General features: G+C 43.6%; 1 protein-coding gene across 9 annotated transcripts in view; it reads right to left on the bottom strand.

The window, feature by feature from the left end:
- The window catches only part of SRPK2 (SRSF protein kinase 2), a 269,647-nt gene that overhangs the window by 10,236 nt on the left and 235,909 nt on the right, over positions 1-23,502 (bottom strand). For all 9 annotated transcript variants that reach the window (XM_019543576.1, XM_019543583.1, XM_019543582.1 and 6 more), the window contains 2 exons: positions 13,234-13,334; positions 13,026-13,133 (listed from right to left, as the gene is read on the bottom strand). In XM_019543576.1, the coding sequence (XP_019399121.1) occupies positions 13,026-13,133; positions 13,234-13,334 (209 nt within the window). The remainder of the gene's footprint in view (positions 1-13,025; positions 13,134-13,233; positions 13,335-23,502) is intronic.

The following is a 23,502-nucleotide window of genomic DNA, read 5'->3' as shown; positions in this document are numbered from 1 at the left end:
ACCACAGGATCTGTTCCCCTGCATCGCTGAAGGCTCAGATCAACAGCCTTACAAAGAGCAAGAAGCCTCAACCCCAGTCCACTTCTTTCTACTAAATCAGAATCTATGGCATTGACTCTGACGAACTGGGATAGTCAGCTAAGGCATGTGAATCTATGCTGTCAATCTACACGGTAATTCTTGGGTTTGAATGGACAAGCTAAGAAATCTTTCCGTCATCTGTTAGTATCAGTACAGATCCCCACTGTTGGGAAATTAACTAAGGGTAGTAATCCCTGAGAGAGCTTGACTGAAGAAAGCCAGTTAAAGAAAAATTGTCAATGTTTTTCTAATGAGACCTGAAACCCTTATAAAGCTGTGTCAATGCGTGCACTTAATTTCCATCTGGAATTCAGAAGACAGAATCATTTCCTCTGAAGGATGCATTTGGATCCAAGAGACTAGATTCACCACAATTCAAAACGGCAATAAAGACAAACATTTTTAATAGTAATAACCATTAAAATAGATATTCTTCAACACTGAGGATGGCATCCCATCCCTTTCTTACCCTACAACTAAGTTTGGTTGTTGACATGACTGTCTGAGCCCTAAGAATGGCTCTCCTGCACAGAATGGCACTCTGCTCCTGGGTGCGGAGTCCTACCCATGTGAACATCTATGTACACATCCAGAAACAGAATGCAAACCTGAGCAATCTGGTCATCTCGGGTACCTGAAAAGAACAGAATGCCACCCTTCCAAATATCCACACTAGGGGTGCATTGATAGAGATTTTTTGGGCTGATACCGATGGCGGATTTTTAACGAGCCATATCGGCTGATACCAATCCAATAGCCAATATGCGGCCCGGCCGCATGGAGAGCAGCGTTCGGCTGGTAAATCTGTTGTGGGGGAAGAGCCAAGGGGGGAGGGAAGGGGCATGTGGGGAGCAGATCAAGGCCCCCAAGGTGAGGGAGGGAGTGGGGCTGACACTGGGGTAAGCGCTGCCCAGCCAGGGTGGGGCAGGACATAGCATGGGACAGAGCCACAGCTTGTCAGGGGCGCAAGGGGGGACAGCTCCTACTGCTGCACGCATCCCAGGAGGGCATGGGGGATGTGTGCCCCCCAGATCTTCATACGGGGCAAGGGTGGGCTGCTGCAGCGGGCTGGGGGCCAGAGGCAGCACCACGGTCTTCCCAGCAGGTGGCTGGACCATGGCTGCATTCAGGATGGGTGGCAGCAGCAGCAGCACTGGGAGGGGGAATATGGGGGGCTACAGCAAATATTGGGGTAGGCACAGCCGTCCACGTAACCCCACTCCCAGTGCTGCTGCCGCCTGCCCTGAGCACAGCCCTAGCCCAACCCCCTGCCAGGAAGAGCCTGGCACCACCCTTGGCCTCAGCCCACAGTGGCAGCCCACCCCTGTCCTACATGCAGATCCAGGGGGGACATGCCCCCATGCCCTCCAGAGGTGTGTGCAGCTGCGGGAGCTGTGCCCTCTAAACGAGTGGCTTGTGGCTCCATCCCATGCCTTGACCTGCCCTGCCATGGCTGGGCAGCACCTGCCCCTGCCCTAGCCCCAGTGGCAGCCCCACTCCCTCCCTTACTGCAGGGGCCTCAATCTTCCAACATGCCCAGCCTTCTCCCCTGCTCCTCTACCATCATGAGAAACTTGGCCCACTGCTCCATTCCCAACTACCGTGGCTGCAAAAGTAATGAGGGGAGTAAAAACCAGGTAGACGCCCACAGGCCACATATTAGCCCCTTGCAGGCCACATCCAGCCCACAAATGCCAATTGAACAGCCCTGTTGTAGGTCAGTAGGTAGATACCACTACAAATTGACTGTAATGGTATCAGACTCCAAAATGCTTTAATGATAGCAGTCAAATGCTGGAGGAACCATGCAACCTCAAGTTTGACTTTTTCTGAGAGAGAAGTTTCATGACAAAAATGTTAGCAGTCATCCACCAAAAAAATCCACAACTTAGTACTCTCATTTGAATAATGTAAATCAGAGTGAACAGTACTAAAAGGATAATATTAATACTAAACAAATTCTCCTCCAAACACCTACACACCCCTTTTATTCATAGAGTTCATGGATTTCAGGTTTGGATTAATCGTTTGGCCCTGGGTGTACATTAGGAAACCCAGAGCTGGAAGATGAGCTAGAAGTTCCTATGTTAAGGTAGGAGATCTGAGAATCAAAAGTTGTATCATGTCAACCTGTCAAACCTGACTGTCATGAAGCTCTCGGTAAAAGAAGAAAGGCACGCATTTTTTTAAAACTCCAAAATAGTAAGTGGATTAATCAAATCCTTGTCCCCAAGGAGGGAAATAGCAGGCATTTCAATCTTTCCCATATCAAAAGCAAGCCTAATAAGAGAGAATCCAACCTGCTGAATACTGAAGCAACTATTGAATTCTTGAAACAAAAAACCCACCTGAACTGATTACATACAATACATCCAAGTTGGGTCTGGGAAACTGTTCAATTGACTAGTCAAATAATGACAGCTGACTGGTCAACTGAACATCTATTTGACCACAGCCAAAAAGTGTCAGATATTCCATGAAGCAAAAAATACCCTTATGTAGGTGACAGCCTACCTTTTTATTGCATCGTAGTGTTATCTGTTAGCAAGGGCAGCTGTCATGGCTCTTTGTCCCTCAGTGTCCTGCTTAAGTCAGGATGGATACCCCCCCACTGCACCCGGTCCATCCACCCACCACTTAGGAGAAGGAACCCCCTGCCCTTGTCTTCTCTCCTGAGCATTTCCAGGCTCCTTTCCCTTCCCTCCACTGAGCCACATTGCGCTGCAGGACTCTGCTGAGAGAAGAAACAAAACCAGCAGCATAAGAAAAGCTGCTCTTCCTGGCCAACAACAAAAAGCCTGAAGTGTTCTTAGTACAACTGGGTTTTTTTAAATGACTTTTGTCTCACAGTTGCTCTGTGTGTTTTATTTCTGTTTAATTTTAATTTATTTTATAACTGTTTGGGCTGGTTTGGGGTTAAAAGACAAGGAAATAACTTTTCAGTCTTGAATATGATTCATATTTACACTTACCTAACACTGATAGTTGTAAATAATTTAAATATTTCATAAGTTAACTTTTTTCTTATTAGCATAAGTATCTAACCTATTGAAGATTATAGTCTCTCTCTTCACTTTTCTAATGCTTAAAATATTTGACCACTATTTGACCAGTCAACTGATCAAGTGTTTTTTTGACCAATCAAATACCAACCCTTAATCCAAGTCAAATCAATTTCCATCCTATCAAGGCACCCAAGGCAAAGAACACCACTCCATGAGTCTGACAGCCTTGTCTTGGTGTCCAGGGCGAGCTCTATCCTAGCAGCTCACCAACTCCATGACGGCTGTTGTTGCCTTCAAAATTTTTTTTTCTTGCCCCAACCTAATTCAAAGTATCAAAGTATTAATTGAAAATGGATCACCCGTAATAAATCTGTTGTTCTAAGGTGCATGCAGAGTTTTCTCTAATGGTATCTGGTTGGTGTTACTTTTGATACACAGACTGCTGCAGTCTGTATGCTCTGGAAGTCTGATGCTAGTAAGCCATCTTCCAGGTCCTAAAGGCAACGCAGAAAATAACTCCAATACATGTTCAGTGGCAAAAGCTCAGAATGGTTTCTTGTTGTTCGACAATACACCAATTGATCTAATTAACAATCAGTCCAACTTAGCAAAGCTTACCCTTGACAAGTGGAGATGCTGTACACACACTCCTGTAGGTCTCTACAAGGAACAGGCTACCCAACTCCTGTGTTCATACATGCATACCCCTCACATCTTGTGCCAACTCTTTCTCTCTCTCTCTCTCTTTCTGTCGAAAAGAATCTGTTGTTTCCCAAATTCATGCACCTGCACACGCACTAGTAAGTTCCAACTTTACATGTGTACCTGCTGTGTTTATACTTCCTTTAATGCTGGTTAGTGTGGGGGTTTTTTCTTCCTATGTCATCCAATAGTCAGGAGGCCCTTTTCTCCCATACTGCTTTTTGGTACTGTAGCTTAGCATAGCTTAGCATAACTACGGCCTACCACAACTGGAACCCTACAACTGTTTCTCTTCTTACTGCGATGCTGCTTTTGCCTTTCTCTTCTAATGCAGCTAAAGAGAAGCTGCTTCTCATAGAGCCATGAGCTACATGGAGCCAGAGGCCTCTGAAAACCGCAACTTGGGCCTCAAATCTTTTTCGATTTCTAGGATGACCTAGATGACTCAGCGCTAAGAACAAAGAGACAGTGGCTACATCTGAAACCTTTGGTTTAGTTGCAGAGAAAGATGGTCCTCACTTGTGGATGCAAAGCTTCCTCTATCCCAGAAGGCCCTACGCAACCTTCTCAATTCCCATATGCCTTTGAGATAAAAGCCAAAAAGACAGAATAGACAAGTTTATATCCTCATGTAATATTTGAGTAAACTGAGACAGAGAAAGGTTAAGACACTTGCACAGGCAGCCCCTGACCATATATACCTGGACTTTTCTGTTGGCAATATCCCAAAAATATCATAGAGGACCAGGTCTAGATGAAAGATTTTGAAGGAAACAATCTCAGTAGCTTTTATAAAAGGACTAATTCTAGAAGACACTCCATGAATAATGGAAAGCAAGGATGAAAGGCAAAAAGACATATGACAAAAGTGCATTAATTGGCAGTTTGTTCCCTGCAAAATTTCCCTCTACAACTTCAGGAAATAAAAAGCACATAAAAACACAAAAGGAATTTTGCTTTATCACTATGTGATAGAGAGACCAAATGCACAAAGCGCAGCCAGTCATGGGGTATTTGAAAGCAAAAAAGATGTCTACTATCCCTACAGTCTATTCTTAGAGCCACATAAATGTCCTGAGTAGCTGCTCATTAAGCATCCTTTTCTACTTTGTTCTATTTCATTTACTTATGCTGTGTCTAGCACCCCGCTACTCTTGGAAGACAGTTTTCTTTAGCATGTTTCAGCATGTACACTGCATTCTTCAGAGCAAAGCAGCATTTAGTGATTAATGAAAGCATCTCACACCATCTATCTCTACTGAAAGAAAAGTGCATGTAGTGAGCAAATATTTTTTCTGAACATAAACTCTTACTGTAGTCTAAAGCCCTTTGTGTTTTTGTGTCATCACTCTTTGAACTGTTTTAAATTTAGTGACATTAAGATCACAGCATCCTCCTTTCATCTTGAAAAACAAGGCAAGTTTCCTCCTCTGATGCCAGCATCATTCTCTCAGCTGCCCTCTTCTCGCAGAACAATACTGTGTCACATCTGATAGCTGATAAAAGTCGTTGCTCCTTAGCAACTGTGCAATTGCTGCTTTAGAAACTTCCAAGGTCACATTTGCTCTTCAAACCAACTTGTTACATTACATTATTCTAATATTTCATTAATACAACTTCCTGTGCAAGCTGAAAAGATCTGTCAACCTTTGCTTGGCCTGTGCTGCTCAGATGCACCATATGAGGACATACACCATCACATTCAGGCACCACTGGGGAGATGCCTGACTCTCTCCCATTCACTCAATGGGGGAGCACATCAGAGAGGTGCTGCCCTGTGCGCAGAACACAAATGATCGATGATCTCCCGAGGTCCCTTCCAGCCCTAATGTCTATGAAAATCTATGAAATAAAAGCATCTGGTCCTGATTCTGCAGACATTTCCATTCATGCTTTGCCTCATTGCTCTACCTGGCCCCACTGTGCTCCTGTGTAACTGGACTCCTGAGAGTTGGCCTATTCATGTCAAAGGTCATGTCTGCATAGAAAGTTTAGCACAGGTGCAATTTTTGCTGAACTGGAACCTTAATATACTGCAGTATCATTATTCAGTATTCATTCTCTTCTCATGTTTAGAACAGTGTCTTCCCCACAGGAATACCCTTCCTTTCACCCATATTCCGTTTGGGGATGGCAAAAAAACAAGTATAGGCTTCTTCCTCTTCTCTGATGCCTCCTGCCAGCCTCCAGTTATGCTTTGTTACATGTTGCTTATTAAAAACACTGGGATTTAAAAATGCAACACTGTTTTTCCTGAATGGTCACAAACCTCTCTGAAAGTCATTCTTATTGTGTGCCAAAACAGATCCACAAATTAGAGCAGAAAAATACCCTCCCCTGTTACAGGGCTAGCTTTGTATTTTAACCATCTGCCTCTCAGGGCTAACCACCATCTAATTAACATGAAATGCAACCCGGAGTATTAGATGGTGGGGCCATCAACATGCCAGACACTTCCCTGGGCTTCAAGCCAAACAACATAAACAAAGAAAAGTAGTGGAATCGCATTTCTCTCCTTCCCAGCAGTAGTGCATGCAAAGTACAGGCAGAGGGCAGCCCAAAGCATGGCACTTCTCCTGGAACTGGCACCAGTAGGACAGTCCTACTCGGCGCCTGCTCAGTCTATTCCCCCTGGAAAATTTCCCCCCTCCTCTTGGCAGACAAAAAACTCTTGGGCTAGAGGTGATATCTTTGATTAGACCAACTACATAGCAGCAAAAAATATTCTTTTTTAGCAAACTTTAAGGTCCAAACACCCTTCATCAGGTGGAGGAGAATTCAAAGACTAAAAGTTCTCCCAGGTAGAAAAGAAACTTCATTTTGCACAGGTAAAGGATGGTGCGGATCCCCTGGGTTTCCAAGTCCATTTTGTGAAAAAGTTGTTCTGTGACTCTACAGCTGAGGCAGAGACAAGGCTCCTGCAGGCTTCTTCCCTGAAGGTGTCAGATGTCTGGCAGGGATTTGAATTTTGCTTATTTCGTGTTTAGCAATGAACTGTACATTTCCAAACAGCTAATTATGATATCTTTCATGTTTCAGGGATATAGGCTGTAGCCATGTTGGTCTAAAAAGCAGAGGCAGACATGAAGAAGGGGGTTTGGACCCCAAAACCTTGCAAAGAAAGAATCTTTTTGCTATTAGTTAATCTAATAAAAGATATTGCCTTTAGCCCAAGTTTTGTCTGCCTCTGCTTTTTAGACCAACACGGCTAGAAGCTATAACCTCTCCTCTTGCAAACTTTGTAATGACAGAAGACTTGCTGTCAACAAGCCACAGTTCTGCCCCGACGGCGTGCCAGTCAAAGGGCTGTTCCTCCCTGCTGGCACACTCTGGATGCAGTTTCACACACCAAGGCTGGGCTGTCCAAACTCTGAGGGGCTGGGGGCTGCACGCCATGTGGCTCGCAAGCCAGTAAGCCAGATGGGCCCCATGGCCTCCTCCCACCATGACACCCTGCTCCAGAGACCCCAGCTTCCGCAGCAAGCAGGAGTAAAAGGGACATGGTAACCGCAGAGGGGGCCACAGGCCATGTGTTAACCCCCGTGCAAGCTGGATGCAGGCCACAGAACACCAGTCGCACAGCTTTGCACTAAAGGAATATTCTCCTACAACTGCGGTGGCGATGCTGTCACAGGAGTGTCATTGTGTCCAGCACAAGAGGAGTATGGTTTCCTACCCTCACTCAAACAGAGCCAAGTTCTTAGAAGTTCATAACCCCTAAGATCTGCTTGACACAACTATCTAAACAGTCAGCACATAACCTAAGTGCTCTGCCAGAGCTCGTGTCATGAAGAAACAGCAACCATTTTTAGTTCATCTTCATTGCATCCTTGACTGGGCACAGAACAAGCTGGGGAATTCCAACAATAGCTCTGCTATTTGGAAACCCCCTCTAGCTTTCAAAGCCTTTATTATTTCAAGGGCACTTAGTGTGTACATCATGCATCTCAGATCTCTGCATAATGCGAACTCTAGCAGAACCTGCTATATTATCAAGGTTTGTTCTCCATTTTCATAAAGTAATGCCTTCTTTTTGTTCACGGTGACTGGACCAGTTATTTGGATGGACTGCTATTCAAATGCTGCAGTAAAATTCACCCAGAGACTGTCCCTGGCTGCATTCCTATTGAACTCTTTGTCCCAGGTTCCCCTGACTGTCTCCCAGCATTTGTCAAATGTGCATTTAGGCAGATGACTCAGCACCTACTGCCCCTGCTGCATCCTTACTTGAAAGCAGTACTCAGGAAAGAGCACCAGGCATGATAGATCCAGTGCTGGCAGTCCTGCCATTCTGACTGCTCTTAATCTCCCTGAAAATGCTAGCCCTCACAGGACTTAACTCAGACTTAATTTGGTAATGTGCCTCCCTCAGACAAAAGCTCCCTTGCAGCTCCCAGAACAAAGATAGGCTCAGCTTTCTCAGAGCAGGCTGTTCAACTGGTGGCCCACAGTCCACACAGATAATCAGTTGCATCTAGTCCACAGGGGGTTAATACTTGACCCCAAGGCTCCTGCCCTGCCACTGTTACAGTGGCTGAAGTCTCTAGGGTAGGACAGCATAGCGGGAGGCCCAGCAAGCTGGCTCTCTGTGTAACAGCACCAATGTGGGGAAAGGGAGAGGATGGTGCATGGTGGTGGCAGTAGGGGAGCTCTCATGAAAAGGGGCTGGAGCAGGGAGGGGGCTCGAACTGCAAAAATGAAGGGACAAGTAAAGTATAGTTCTCTAGCACTATAAAATTAGCCTAAATCATATAAAATCACCCGAAATTATAAGGAAAAAACCCCACAGCACTTCACTAAAGTGCATGAAGTTACATTTATCTTTTCCACCATAGTGCAAGAGGGAGTTGGTCAACCCGCCAGCATCCCACAGTGCTTTCCTTTCTATCTCTTTGAGGTGGCCTCTTTGTGACTCACTCCCCAACCTGGAAAATTGGCTTCTTGAGAGTCACTTACCCACCAGACATCCAAGAAAGACCATACAAAATATCTGGGGCTGTGAAACACACAACTAGCTGGAGTCAAACTGAAGCCTGATGGCAAAGCGAACTATGAGGCAGTAAGATTGGAGAATATGGTAGATAGGGTGGATCCTCTGAATCAGGACATCGTCTGAATGCTGGAAGCTGCAGAGGGAGAGGGAGAGGGAGAGGAAGAGGGACGGGAGACTCTGGGCATGCTCTGTTCACCCTCCCCACTCAGCATCACCACTGCTGGGCACAAGGCTAGATGGGCCTTTGATCATAGTCAATGGCATTCCTTATGTTTTTAGCATCCTCACCATTAAACACTATGGTAAGCTTTGCTGGGTTATGGATTAATACAACCACTGATCAGAGCACATATTGCTCACAGAAAAGCTCTCCGAAAAGAATTAACTAATGCAGGCCTCACTGGAGGTGCGGGAAGGTATTACCGTGTATCGCTGATTTAGGGTTTAGATTAGAACATGCAGAAATAATTACACTTTTCACGCAGCTATTGGATAATGATGGCTGATAAGACCAGTACAGGACATCAAAATAAGGCTGGCGAGATTAAGATGACCTAGTTAACACAGTTTAGCATTTGGTGAGAACTAGGATATATATGATGTAAACAGAATTTGTTTTGATCAACGTACAAAGGAGGGTCTGGAAACTCTTGGCTTAGGGACACCATGTGCAAGTTATGCCTGTAGCTTACCACAAGCATCCATGGTTACACATTGTGACCTACTGGCCATGCATGTCAGCGAGTAGGCACTTCACAGGTAATAAACCTGGCAGACACTCTGTTATAGAACTGAGCCTGTGGTTGTTTGCTGCAACAAGGTCTTCAAGAGACACACAAGGTCTGTGGCAACGGCAACAGCAACGGCAACGGCAGAGACAGCTTCCTGACACAGCATTGTGCAACGGCTCACCTGAACGGAGGGAACAACGCTTGCTTTACGGCTGCTTGTGAAGGGGGGCTCTCAGCTGTCCAGTGACAGCAATGACACCAGGCAGGAGGTCCTGGGCCCAACCTGGACACCAGGAACAGCTCCAGGAGGTTGAGGAAGATCCTCATAGTCCTTCCTCATGTTCAGGACTGTGAATGGTGGTAAAGACATTTGGGAAGACAAGCTGACTATCCTTTCAGCCCATATGGTATCGACTCAATCCAAACCAGAAGTGCTTCAAAAGAAGCAGAATATGAAATGCTTTACGTAGATGTCTGTCCATAGCCTGAGGGGCAAATAGAGCTGGAGGGGCACTTCTAATGCAGGCCCAGGATAGCCTAGATCAAAGTACTGATTTTTCAATAAGGTGATCTCTGAAATTTCTTCCCACAGTGAAAACTCTGCAGGTACTACATGTATTTTAAGTGCCCTTCGTCTAAACCGAAAAGACAATGGAAACCCACCATCAGAGTGCATTTCAGTCCGACATGAATGGCAGTGCCTGAATCTTGGACACATTTACCTTGCTACATGGTGCTATGTCCAGAGAAAACTGGAAAAACCCAAACCAAAATATGGGATTTCTCAGCCCAATTTTGCCCTTAAAATCCTACAAGTACATGAAAGATCTCCAAAATCAAAATCAGATATACTTTACAGGAGAGGTTGCTTGGTTTCTAGAAAAGACATATTTGCCCAGTCCTGGAGAATGCTATAGATTGGCTTTCTTATTTTTTGAAATACCACAACAACTTAGTATATATCATATAAACAAAAAGTATGTATTAGAAAGCACAGCTACGACTGAGCTAGATGGACACAAAAGGAGTTTGAACAAATGAAACATATTATTTATCGTTACATGTAAAATTGGTTAATGAGCAACAATTTCACACCTATGAAATATAGCATTCTGATGATAATCACAAAGTAATTTACAGCTTTTTTGTATGTTTTAAAATAGGGATAAACATCCTGGGAAAGAGAAGGATTACTGACAATACATATGACTCCTAACCATATACTCTAAGGCAGTTTATCCACTTTCATTTCAGTGAATGACGTTTGCTAGATTTTATACCATGTGTTAGAAATAGGAACAACTGGCTACTTCACTGTTCACCACAACAATCACTCAACTCCTTACTCTAAAATTATTCTTCCTCTTGTCTGTTTCCTTACGGCCTCCTTCTAATCCTTCGTAAAATTCTCTTTTATCAGATTGTTTTCTTCCATTAAACTCCCAGTGTAGTAAAATATTAATGACTCTACATAAAAGCTATTTTTAACAACATAGTACCTGCAGACAGCATTCATTACCCTGTACAATCAAAAATTCTGAAATATCAGGCTTCTTCCATTCTCTCATCTCCCCGTTCTGTATTTTATTGATGGCTGAATGCAGTAAACTGCTGAGCAGCACCTACAACTCCTACTAGCTTCAATGGAAACTGCTGATGCTCAGCACTCATTAAAAGATAGCTTTTACACTGATAGCTGGTAAAGCATTAGGCAGATACAGCACCACTTTAAATGTCTGCTGCAGGAGCACTTAGTTTACAGAACTCATGAGCTCTTTAGATGCCGTCAGACCATGCAGAGCTTTAAAATCTTGTGAATCACAGCTGAGCTCTTAGAGGACTTCCAAGATACAAAGATGTTATGCTGAAGATCTTGTTCACAGACCAAAGCTATGCATGAAATAAGGAGTCCAGAACAGGAAGCACAGCATGCCAGCATGGGCCTGGTAACTCAATATTTGCACAGTCTGAGGCAATCTGAAAACTCAATTACGAAACTGACCACAGATTTAGTAGAATGTGCATAGCACCCCCAAATTATGCTCATTCCCTATGGCAAAAGAATAAAGACTATTCAAAGGCAAAACTAAAAAAAAATTCTGGTAAAGTCATGATGTATATAAATATCAGAATATATATATGTATAAATATCCCTACAAAAATTTTATAGTTAACAAAGAGAATAATCATTAAAGAGCAAGAAATTCAAAGACTGGATTAAATTTTCAAGAAGCCAAAATATTTAAAGAAAAGAATAAATTACTGTATTTACTTGCATGCCATGCACACCTTTTCCCCAAATATCAGCTCCCGCCCCCCACCACATTTGTGTATGCATCTTAAGCAGGGAAGCTGATTTTCTGCCCAGAAAAGAAGCACCTGTTTTTATTCCTGCTCCACCAGGCAGCAGTAGTGGCAATTCTATTCAGGCAGCCGAGGGAGTCAACTGACTTAATGGCCCATTGTTCTTCACTCCAGACAAACATTTATCTTTTTTAGTGGTCTTGATGTTCACAAATCACACTAAACCTTCTCAGAGAAATTTTGCTGTTTGCTAGCTGCTCCTGGTCTTTCTCCTCCTATTTCAGGTATCCTGGAGCTTCTTACGACTCTTTCAAAATCATAGAGCCAGCCATGGAGACCAACCTTCAGCAGCAGCTAGAACTTTAGCTTCTGGTTAAGCAGGAAAGTGAAGGTAAGTGATCTGAAGACTAGGCCCTGGTCCTACTCTATATAGTCATAACTCCAGAAAAATAGGTGCATGTATTATTTGGAGGGGGTATGGTATGCAAGAAAATATGGTCCCTAAAGTCCACCCTCTTCAGTGGATCTAAGTGAGATGAGCGTAGCACAGTTCTGTTTGATTTCTCTCCACTGCTGGATTTTCTTATATGTTCTACCTCAAAAATAATGTTGAACAGAATATAAAGATTTAGTTATATATTTTTTGTCAATGAGACTTTGTGCACATAAACTTGAAAAAGGTTGGATGAATACCTCTGAACTGATTTCCTACATTGTGTTTGAGGAGATTTCTCCAAAACAAGATCCTTGCACTGAGTTTACATGCAAGGCACTGATCCTAAAACCTTATGCATCAGAAATAAATGAGAATTCAAAATGTTTTCTAGGTTTTTCTGCTATAGGAAAAAAGGAATGGAGAAAGCGTATTTTTTTGTCAATTGTAAATACAAACAGAAATAAGTGCTAGACTCATTTCAATGAGATATATGGTTAGACATTTGGAAAATTAAAGCACATGTCCTCCAAAACTCATTTCAATTTTTTTGTCCAATTAAAAACTTTATCAAAAATATTTCTCTTCGCCAAAAACCCATGCATTAGTTTTAGTATGAAAGTGTATAAGTTGATATAAAAGAAAAATAAGACTTATTCATAAGAAAATATGAAATTAATTATTTTGTTAGACCCACTGCTCTGTAATTTATAAACTTTTTTTGTAAAATAAAGGTTTGCTTGACATGATAATAGAACAGCATATTTTATTCTTACCATACATGCTGTACTCCAGATATCAGCAGGTGTACTGTAACCTGCTCCTATTAAAACCTCTATGGATCTATACTGCCTTGTCTGGATGTCTTCTGTGAAGTGTTTATGCTAAAATGGAAAGAATTAAATTAATGGAAAAAATGAACAATAAAAGGGTCTGTGCCAAACAACGCAGGCTAAATACTTAAAATTAGATTTTTATACTTACCACCCAGCAAGCATTTCCCAGGTCAGCAATTTTAACTCTAATTTTATCTGCATTTCTTGGATCCAGGGGATTAACCAATAAGTCAGCAGCACGAGTTTTTGCTAGTACAAGCAAAAAGCAAAGTATTTAGTATCCATTGCATGCAAGTTATGTATTATCTATAGACAACATTGGCTTGGCAATTCATCCAATTTCTTAGAGACCTGGAGACATCAAAATCATTTTCTGAATATTATAAGAATGTTAAGGGGCATCAACAAGATACCTTACCTACGTGCCTAAGACTGGGATATGTTGGGTTTTGGGTTTGTTTGTTTTTTACTGTCCTACGGAATAAAAAATATACACCCAAACTTGGCCAATCTATAAGACTATAAAAGATCTTAGCATGCATGTTTGGTGTAGGCTTTAGTTTAGAAGTTGAACTCCGATAAATTCTCTGAATTGTACTAAGCAGGGAATACAAGCTGAACACGACTTATTCTGCTGCTGCTACTACCAGCTGTTGAGGGCTTCTGTGACAGGAGGCACAAGGACTGATGGATCACTACATACCCCAAGCTGGCAGCCAGCAAGCAATTAGAAAGCAAACTAATTCAAATGCGCAGGGGACAAGAACCAGATAGAGGGTAAGAGATGGCAGCACAGTAAAAGAACTGGGACAAAGAGCTAGGGAGGGGCAGGTAGAAGCACAAGATCAAGAACTGGGGGACAGGAGGGAGGCGCTAGTACTATGAACAAGGAGACTGGAAATTCACTAGGGAGAAGGGGTGATGACTGGAAGTAAGACTGGATGAGAGAGAGATGCTTGGGTTAGAGCAGAAGGACTGGACTGGGACTGGTTAGGCAGTTCGGACACTGGGACAAAAAGCCTGGGGAGTAGACCAGGAGTGGTGGGGGAGACTGAGACTAAACAAAGATTCAGAGCATTGGATCTGGGGCTGGCAAGGCAACGAGAGTGGAGAGAGTGGGATATGGAGCCAGTGCTTACAGATTAACAATTGGATGCAGGGAGGGTGGCACTCAGTTGCAGAGCCTGAGGATATGATTGGGACTGGCTAGAAAAGGAGACTGGGACTCTGACCTGGGGGCAAACAGACCTGGGAGAAGGACAAGTGACAGATCACTGACTAGTAGAGTACACTGCCCTCAAGAATCTGGAAGAGTGTCTCGCGTCTCAGCATCCCTCTGCTGAGACCAATTATTTGAGCAATTATTTGTGAAACTCAGTGGATGACAGCCTATTGCTGCTATCCATTACCCCATTAGCTCAAGTGGCAGAGGTCTGTGTTGTGGGTCTAACTGTTCCAAACCTACCAATGAACCCTGCAGCTGTTAGCATAGTATAGAGCCACAGAGTGGAATTTCTGGGCTTTTTCAATTTGCTTTAAAAAACCCCAAAAACCTGAATTGCACACAATAAACATGTTAAGAAAACAAACATTTTAGAGTCCAACATTAAAAAATTTAGGAAACGTCAAAAATGGGGATTCCTGTAAAGCCCTTCTTCAGCTCCCTTGTGCATGTGCATTGTGATAGCATTTTTCATTACGTAGCCACATACGTTCTTTTAAAAAACACAAGAAGCTACATCACACAGCACCTAGGATGGACCTACACTGGGCTGAATAGGACTGTACAGTCAAGAAAGCTGTTTTCAGCCAGACTTCACCTCATGTCTTGCTGAATTTGAAACTGCTGTCACACACGAGGCAGGGAATTGCAGGAAGAGACGGCAGCGCTTCAGTGTAAGGCTGCCTTGCAGAATTGGATCCCAAATCTGTCCATTGCCTTGCAGAACTGGATTCCAACACGGCTCCCAAGGGAAGATGGACAAATCCTTTATTCCACAAGTGTCATATTCACCTGTGCTCCCAGGGTTGCATCCAGATTCATGTCAGGAACTTCTCATGGCCAGATCTGGACCCACAAGTCATTACATAGGCCAGATGCAGACTCAGCAGCAAAGTAGCAGGGATTAATGCAGTCATCACAACTCCTACTCCACCATCCTCCACTACTACCCCCGTGCCCAAGCAGAGCTCTGTGGTGGTTATTCCCTGGCAAGCGCTGCTTCTACCCACCTTGCCCCCGAATTCCCAGTCCCTCTAGAAGCCCTGGGCAATATGACTGTGTAGGCCACATTCAGCTCACAGGCTATGTCTGACACTCCTGATTTATACTGTTTCATGTGAACTTGTCTGGGTAATCTAGGAGCACCTCCCTACTTAATATAAAGTGTCTTTATTATAGCAGTTTCTTACAGAGCAGTTACAGGTCCTGCTGTTCTCCCCCTACCTCTCCAACTCTCCTCCACCTCCACTTCCTGTCTCCTCCCCTCACTTCCTGTTCGTCCTTCAGACTCCTCCTTTCTGCTGATGCTGGTTTTGCTAAGGTCCAGACATATTGTTACATCTTTCCTTTCAACTGTTCAAAACTGATGATTAACTTATTCCTCTGGTTGGGGCAGAGGTTGCCAGCACATAGCCCACCATGGAGACTGAGCCTTGACTGCTGGTCTGCCATGTTCTTTAGGGCTCATAGCCACCCAGGTGTGCTGGTTGTTGTACCAGCCTCCCAGTTCTCATTTGCTTGATTTCCTGGGTGCTACACCTGCTTCTGTTCTGTCCATGTCTTTGTTTTGCCGGCTGGCCTCTGCTTGTGTCTCTCTTTCCTTTGTGGAGTCCATGGCATCTTTCTCCCCTATCTGGGGCTCACTGATGACCAACCAGTTGTCAAAGTTGTCTTGGTTCTGATCCTGGCATCTTTTGCTCACTTGTATTTCTGCTCTGCCAGCTCACCGCAGCTGCTTCTGGTTATGTTTCAGTCACTGTCCACTATCTGTGACAACTTCGTAGGATCTATCTCCCACTGCACCCTCAAAGATGGCCTTTTGCCATTCTTTCACATGTGGACTTACTGGCTGTACCCAGACCTTTTCCCCTCTACACAGTGGTTTCAGGTCCGTGGCTCCTTTGTTATACTGTGATACTTGCTGAAACTGTTGCTTTTTTAGCTGCTTCTATGTACTGTCACCCCTTCCCCCCTGGGCTTAGTCTCTCATGGGGAGTAATGTCTTAGTTCTCTGGCCCATTAATCTTTGGGTTGGGCTACCGTCCATTCCTTGGGAGGGTGTGTTGCAATGGTCCAATAGAGCCAGGTAGGGATATCCTGCACTCTTGTTTGCCCTCAACAAGTCTCTTGGCTGTCTTTACTGATGATTCAGCCTTCCCATTGCTTTGTGGGTTCACAGGGGACCATGTCTTGTGCTGGAATTCCCATCTAGTGCAAAACTGTTTGAATTCTCTTGAGGTGTATTGTGGGTCACTGTCTGAGAAGTGTCAGGTATTCCATGCCACGCAAAATGAGCCTTCAGCTTCCTGATCACTGTTCTTGCCTGAGTGTCTTTGAGGTAATCCACCTCCCAAAAATTGAAATAGTAGTCTACGGTGACCATATAGTTTCTCTCAGTGACACTGAACAAGTCAGTCCCTACCTTCTCCCAGGGCTGAGAGGGGATGTCACAAGGGTTCAATGTCTCTTTCTGCTGTTTGTCACTGTATTCCTTGCACACCTCACACTGCTCCATATATGTTTTCAAGTGGGCATTCATGCCTGGCCAGCAGATGCCACTCCTCAGGCATCTCCTCAGGCATGCCTCTATTCCCATGTGTGAAGCATGGAGCCGGTTCATGATGTCTCACCGCAGAGCTGCTGGGATCACTATGCTGTCTCCCTTGAACAGAATACCATTCCTCCATTGGTAGTGTGCGGTAACTTCTGGTGGTACTTGTGCCTTGTGCTGTGGCCAACCCTCAAGGATGGTTCATTTAACTGCTTGTAGCATGCCGTCCTGTTCTGTACTCTACTGTATTGCTTTGAGACTGCTTTTGGAGATGGGCAAGTCTTGTACCATATTAATGGACTCTATCTCCTGTTCTACAGATCCATTTGTGCTGCGCTCCGGAAGGTATGCCCTACTTAGTGCATCTGCCACTTGCAGGGACTTCCCTGGGTAGTATTTTATACTCACACCATAGGCCTGGGGTCTCAGCAGCATACGTTGAAGTCTCTTAGAAGCACTCAGCAAGGTTTTTTTCATTATGAACTCTAACAGTTTGTGATCTGATTGCACATTTACTCTCTGGCCAAAGGTGATCTGATGGAACCGTTCCAGTCCAAACAACACTGCTAGTAATTCCTTTTCTATCTATGCGTATCTCCTTTTGGTTTCAGTCATTGCTGTACTAGCAAAAGCTACAGGCTGCCAGTTCTGTATCAGTACTGCTCCCAGACCTCTTTCTGACACATCACATTGTAGTACTAGTTGCTCAGCTGCGTTGTAATACTTCAGTGTTGGGGCTTCGCTGATGAGATTTTTAATTCTTTTGAATGCTTCCTCTTGGATCTGTGCCCATTCCCAGGCTGCATCATTGTGTGTTAGCAACCTGAGTGGCTCACAAGTGTTGGACAAGTGTGCACAAAATTTGGACAGATAGTTAACCATCCCAATAAGGTGCTGGACTCCTTTGACATCCTGTGGCCTGGGCATCTCCATAATGGTTCTCGTCTTCTCTGGGTCTGGCCACAGTCCTTCCGAAGTCAGCAAATGTCCCACGTGGGGTACTTCCGTTGTTCTCAGCTGTATTTTGCTGGCATTCAGTTTAATGTTCCGCTTCTCTCTGAAAGAGTTGTTGCACTTTGGCATCATGGTCACAGATTGCCTCTTCCTTATCATCCCCTTCTCCTATGACAAGAATATCATCAGCCACAATCTTGATACCTAGAAGACCTTCCAGCTCCTGGTTCAGCTTCTGCTGGAAAACTTCCAGAGCTGAATTGATCCCCATGGGCATCCTTAACCAGCGATACCTGCCAAAGGATGTACTAAAGTTGTCGGGTGGCTGGAAGATTCATTTAGCTCCACATGCCAAAATCCATTCTTGACACCACAAACTATGAACACTTTTACCCTAGCCAGGTCAGGCAGTACATCCTCAATTGTTGGCAGTGGGTAGTGGCTTCTTTTGAGTGCCCTGTTAAATGGTTTCAGATCAATGCAGACACTGAGTTTGCCTGACGGCTTCCTTAGTACTACTAGGCTGCTGATTCAGTGAGTGATTTTTTCAACTGGTGTGATGATGCCTTTTTTCTGCAGGTTTGTCAATTCTTTCTTCAGTGGCTCCAGCAGAGCTAGCAGAACTCTGTGTTTTGATAGTCATACTGGTTGCACCTGTGGATCTATTTCTAACTTCAGTTTCCCTTCAAAGGGTCCAGTGCCCTGGAATATGTCTCTGTTTCTTAACAAAATGTTAGGTAGTAAACCTAATGACCATTTTTGACAGGGCACCAGTGGTGTCTGTCACTTTAAGGGCTAGAGCAAACACTCAGTGGGTGTTTGATTACAGTGGCCATTTTAGAACTCTGGCGACCTATATAAACAAGAGTTTACTGCTGGGGGCCAGGCAAGAAACACTGCCTGGCTGAGCTGCTGCATGGGAACATCTTACAGGTAGGAGCAGGAGGCTCTGGTCCTGGGCATGACCAAAAACTGCACCCTGCTGGGAGTGGGTAGTCTGGTGGGGCTCCCAGTGGTGTAGGAGCCCCCAGGAAATGTCAGGCCTGTTACCAAGCCGGTAAAAGGTGGGTAGGGGCACCTTAACCCCACCCTCACCTTCAGGTGGGTCATATGTTCCATCTAATCCAGGGAAGGCCAGGTAAGCTTCTTGAAGCACCTGAGCCTGCTCGGGTGAGTGACCCCGTGGGGCCAGGCACACCATGTGAAGCACCTGAGCCAGGAATGGGGGACCCTGATCCCTGAGTGCAGGCAGGAGGCTAAGACCTAACCCAAGGGACCTGACTGGTCAACACTGGGGCCAGGACCCAGATAGGGGTCAAAAGGGCCAGGGGCCCACTGCAAGGGATGCCCAAGTATTGCAGAGAAGCTCGGGGTCCTGACTGGCCTGAGACAGGTCCAGGGCTTAAGGGAAAGCCAAAGGTCCCATGGAAGGGGCCACAGCTAATGGGGGAAGGGGACGGTTGAGTTGGCTGCCTGAGATGCCATCTGCGAGGCTTTGGCCACAGTGTAGGGGTGCAACAGAGCTGTGGATAGCCCCCCAATATCAGGGTGTATAATGGGCAGCCTCCTGCCTAATTATTACATCAAGGCATGGCAGGTGAGAGAGGCGGGTAGCTAACTCGTAGACAGGAGGCAGGCCGGTGCTTCCTCTGGGCATGAAAGCTTGCCTCATCATAGGCAGGTAAAGGAGGAGAGCGAGAAACACTGTAAATTTCAGGCGGTAATGTTTCTTCTTGTGTAGATTTATTATAGTCAGCCAGCACTTTCCCAGTGGCTTCACTGTTTTTTTGTTATACATTAACAGCACTTGGTGACATTTTTCCATTCTGATGCTTCCACTCAATAGATTCACATGAAGGACATTGCAAGTGACTCCACAATCCACCTGGAATCTAATAGGTTTTTGTTCTAGTATTATTGTTGCAAATATGGCTGAGTTGTTCCCTGTTTTTTTCTGTAATGCGTGGATCCTGTGAGTCTGTGAATCTGTCAAATTTACACTGAAAGCTTCCTCCTCATCTGTAGTCTCCTGATCCCTCATCACTGTGTGAACTGGTTTTTTTTCTATTTGGGTGGCTATGGCACTGACCCCTGAAATGATTCTTTTTTCCACTTTTTTTGCACTCTTTTTCCATAGGCTGGGCATTTGTCCTTTTGCCTTTCATGTAATTTCCCACAGTGCATGCACAGAATCATATTGTCAGCATTTGCAGTTGGCCTGTCAGGTTCCTGCTTTCCAGAGTCTTTTAGGTTGAGCCTGTGAACCTGCTCTGTACATATGGCTATTAATATCATATTGATCCTTTGTTTAGACAAATTTGCTGCCCTTACAATTTGGTGACACTTTTTTCCAGGGTTAGATCTAACACTCTTAGTAGTCTCTCCCTCAGGGCAGAGTCCTCTGCACCACACACAATCGTATCCCTGATTAGGGAGTCTTTTATGTTTCCAAAGTTACATGAGGATGCCAGAGTTTTCAGTGATATGATATAGGCCTCTATTCCTTCCTCTTCCTCTTGATTTCAGGTGAAAAACTGATATTTCTCTACAGTCTCATTTTTCCAGGGGTCACAGTATGCAACAAACGCTTCTATTAGCTGTTTTAGTGTGTCAGGGCTCCCTGGCATCAGTGTTGCACTTACTTCACGGCCTTTTTCCCCCACTAGATAGTAAAACAGCTTTACCTTCATTTTCTCTTCTTTATCAGTCATGGTTAACTCTGTATACAAACTTCCATGTGTCCAAGCCTGTGCCAGCCTCTGTGTGTTGAAATCCAGCTGTCCTGGGGGCTGCAGTCCCGCCATGCTTCTCACAATCTGTTTGAATCACTGCTGGGGCCCAGGTCTCTCTCTTCTCTTCGGCTTCCTCACAGACTTTCTGCTGCCACCATGTTTCATGTGACCCTGTCTGGGTACTCAAGGAGCAGCTCCCTACTTAATATAAACAGTGTCTTTAATTATAGTAGTTTCTTACAGAGCTGTTACAGGTCCTGCTGTTCTCCCCCAGCCTCTCTAACTCTCCTCCACTTCCTGTTCCTCCCTCAGACTCCTCCTTTCTGCTGCTGCTGGTTTTGCCTCTGAGATCCAGACATATTTTTACATATACTAAGTAAGATTTAGTGAAGCACTCTACCAACTGGCTTACTAAAATCTAAAGGTAGTTTACCTACTGTACAACAGCATCCTAGTACACTGAGACAAGTATTTCTTTAGATGATATATTTGATTAGATTGATGTTTATATCTAGTAGCTATGTGTAAGATGACGCTTATACAAACCTAATGCTCGTCAGCAAGAATTTTCACAATTCCCCTCTACCTGCTTATGCATGTTTCCTCTTAATATCTGTTCTGTTACTTTATCACAATTTAAAAGACTTGTTGATGTACGATTTGGTAGCTGCCATAGAGGAATTCCAATGGTGACATGCTGGTGCCACCAATTTCAGCAGCAAAACTCCTGCTGATTGCAACAGGACCCAGATTGCACCTAAAGTCCTTTTCTTATGAATCTCCGACAGAAGAAATCTAAAGACTGTTGTCTGGGGTCTGCTAAAGTTGACCATCACAGCACCTACTTTGGATTAGAACAAAGGACATGGAAAGCAAAGTGTTTTTCTGCTACTCTCTGAATTATGAAATGTCATAAATTGTGTTGATGTAGGATAAAAATCTGATAAAAATGTAGTCAATAAAGAATTAGAATTATAGCACGGGAATATAATTAATGATTGTCAATGTGGTATTATGGAAAATTGATCTCATAAAACCCGAGTTCATTCTTTAATGAGGAGATTACAAATTTGGTTGATAAAGCTAGCTGCTGAAGAAATACATTCTATAAGACATTTCACTTAGTATTAGATTATATTATGACTAAAAATTGCACTAAACAATCTAGATAAAGTACATCTTAAATGGATTACAAGCCAGCTAACAGATCTCAAAAAGCAGCTGGCAGGGGGAATTATCAGGAAAGGAGATATTCCTAAAGGGACTCTAAATGAATCAATAAGCTGAAAGAAAACAAAGTCACTGTTGATAAAATATACAAGGGTTGTTTTTTTTTTTACTATATAATAAAGACAGTTCAGTCTTAAAGAAAGATCTAAGTCATCTGGTAAGGTGGACCCATTCAGCCTGGGATTGGGATAAGTTTTTGCAAACCCAAGCATTTCGAATAAAGCCAAAAATTATACAGCAAGAGGAGGTGACCCATGCTGGCAGAAGTCAGTGGGTACTATACCCTTGAAAGCAGAGGACCCAGAAATGACCCAGTGAAAATGCAACTGAACATGACCTCTGGTGTGATGCTTTGGTTATGCCATACTTGGATGTATATAAGTTAATAGGGATAGGGAGGGGGATCTTAGTTCTTTATACAACATTGATGAGACCAGAACACTGTATACTGTTTTATCTTAGTATTACCTAACATTATGACTAGATATTTGATTAACCATTGTGGCTAACCATTTTAGAGGTTGAAAATTGAAGACAATGCAGAAAAATGGAAACAAAATATTTGAGAGCAGGAGAAAATGCCCTCCAGTAACAGATAAAGAGTGATCAGCTTTGCTTATCAAAAGAAGATTGAAAAACTGACTTGATGCTCTTACATGGTAAAAAATACCTCGTTGTAAAAGGCTCTTTAATCTACTTGAGCAAGACATAACAGGTACTAAAAGCTGAAAGTTGAAGCCAGACAAATGTCATTTAAGCACAGCACTTTTAAGTTAGGGTGATCAAACACTGAAGCAATGACCAAATGAAGTGATGAATCTTCCATCTCTTAATGTATTCAATTCAAAACTGGATCATATGCTTTTGCCTCTCACGTTTATTAGCGAATAAGCTTGTGTTTATAACAGCAAAGAAATTAAATTCAGTGGAATAAAGGAGACCAGACTAGATGACCTTATGGTCCCTTCTGTCCTTAAACTCTACAAATTTATGAATAATGGTTACTTATATCTTCCCTATGTCTCCTATGCAAACTGGCCCACTCAGTAGTAACATTTCTGCCACAAAAACTTGTCATTTAAATTTCAGTCATGCCAGCTGGGTCATACTTTTCACAGAGTGTCACTTTTAGTTTAGTTTACTTATTTCTAATACTCCTTTAATTTATCAAACTTCATACTGCTTAGAATGCCTTTTTGTTGCTCTTAGCTTTAGTGCTGTAACTGAAAGTACATGCTGGAGTGTCTGAGTTTAGCAAAACCCTATTGTCTTTCATTCCAAACCATAGTTTAATAACCACTCAGTCCTGAAACCCAGAAAATAACACCCCCTTAGTTTCAGTGAAGACCGTGTAAATTAAATTGCTTTGCCTCAATTAGAAGACATCACAGAGCACTCTCAAACCTAAACTCCACCCCTCTGATCCCCTGGCCTTCATGAATTCATCTCTCTCTATTATTCATCATCCTTACCACCCAAAGAAAAACTGACAGGAAACCCTATCAGTCCATACTACTGTTTGCGCTTCCCTGATATGTGACAGAAACAGAACAAACCTTCTTTTTCTTTTGTCTATTCCCATATATACAAGTGGAAATTCACTAATCTACTTCAGGACCAGATAGATAACTCTGAGCTGGAAAAAAGATCCTTAGATCATCCTGTCCACCTCTATACTAGATATTTGTCCAATTTGTAGTTCTTTTGTCCTAGCACTGCAGAAGCAGA

Source organism: Crocodylus porosus, unplaced genomic scaffold, assembly GCF_001723895.1.
Source record: "Crocodylus porosus isolate Cpor-Errol unplaced genomic scaffold, CroPor_comp1, whole genome shotgun sequence".
In the NCBI taxonomy this organism is placed as follows: domain Eukaryota; kingdom Metazoa; phylum Chordata; order Crocodylia; family Crocodylidae; genus Crocodylus; species Crocodylus porosus.
Note: the sequence above shows the minus strand (reverse complement) of the source record. Positions and strands in the feature narration are given on the sequence as shown.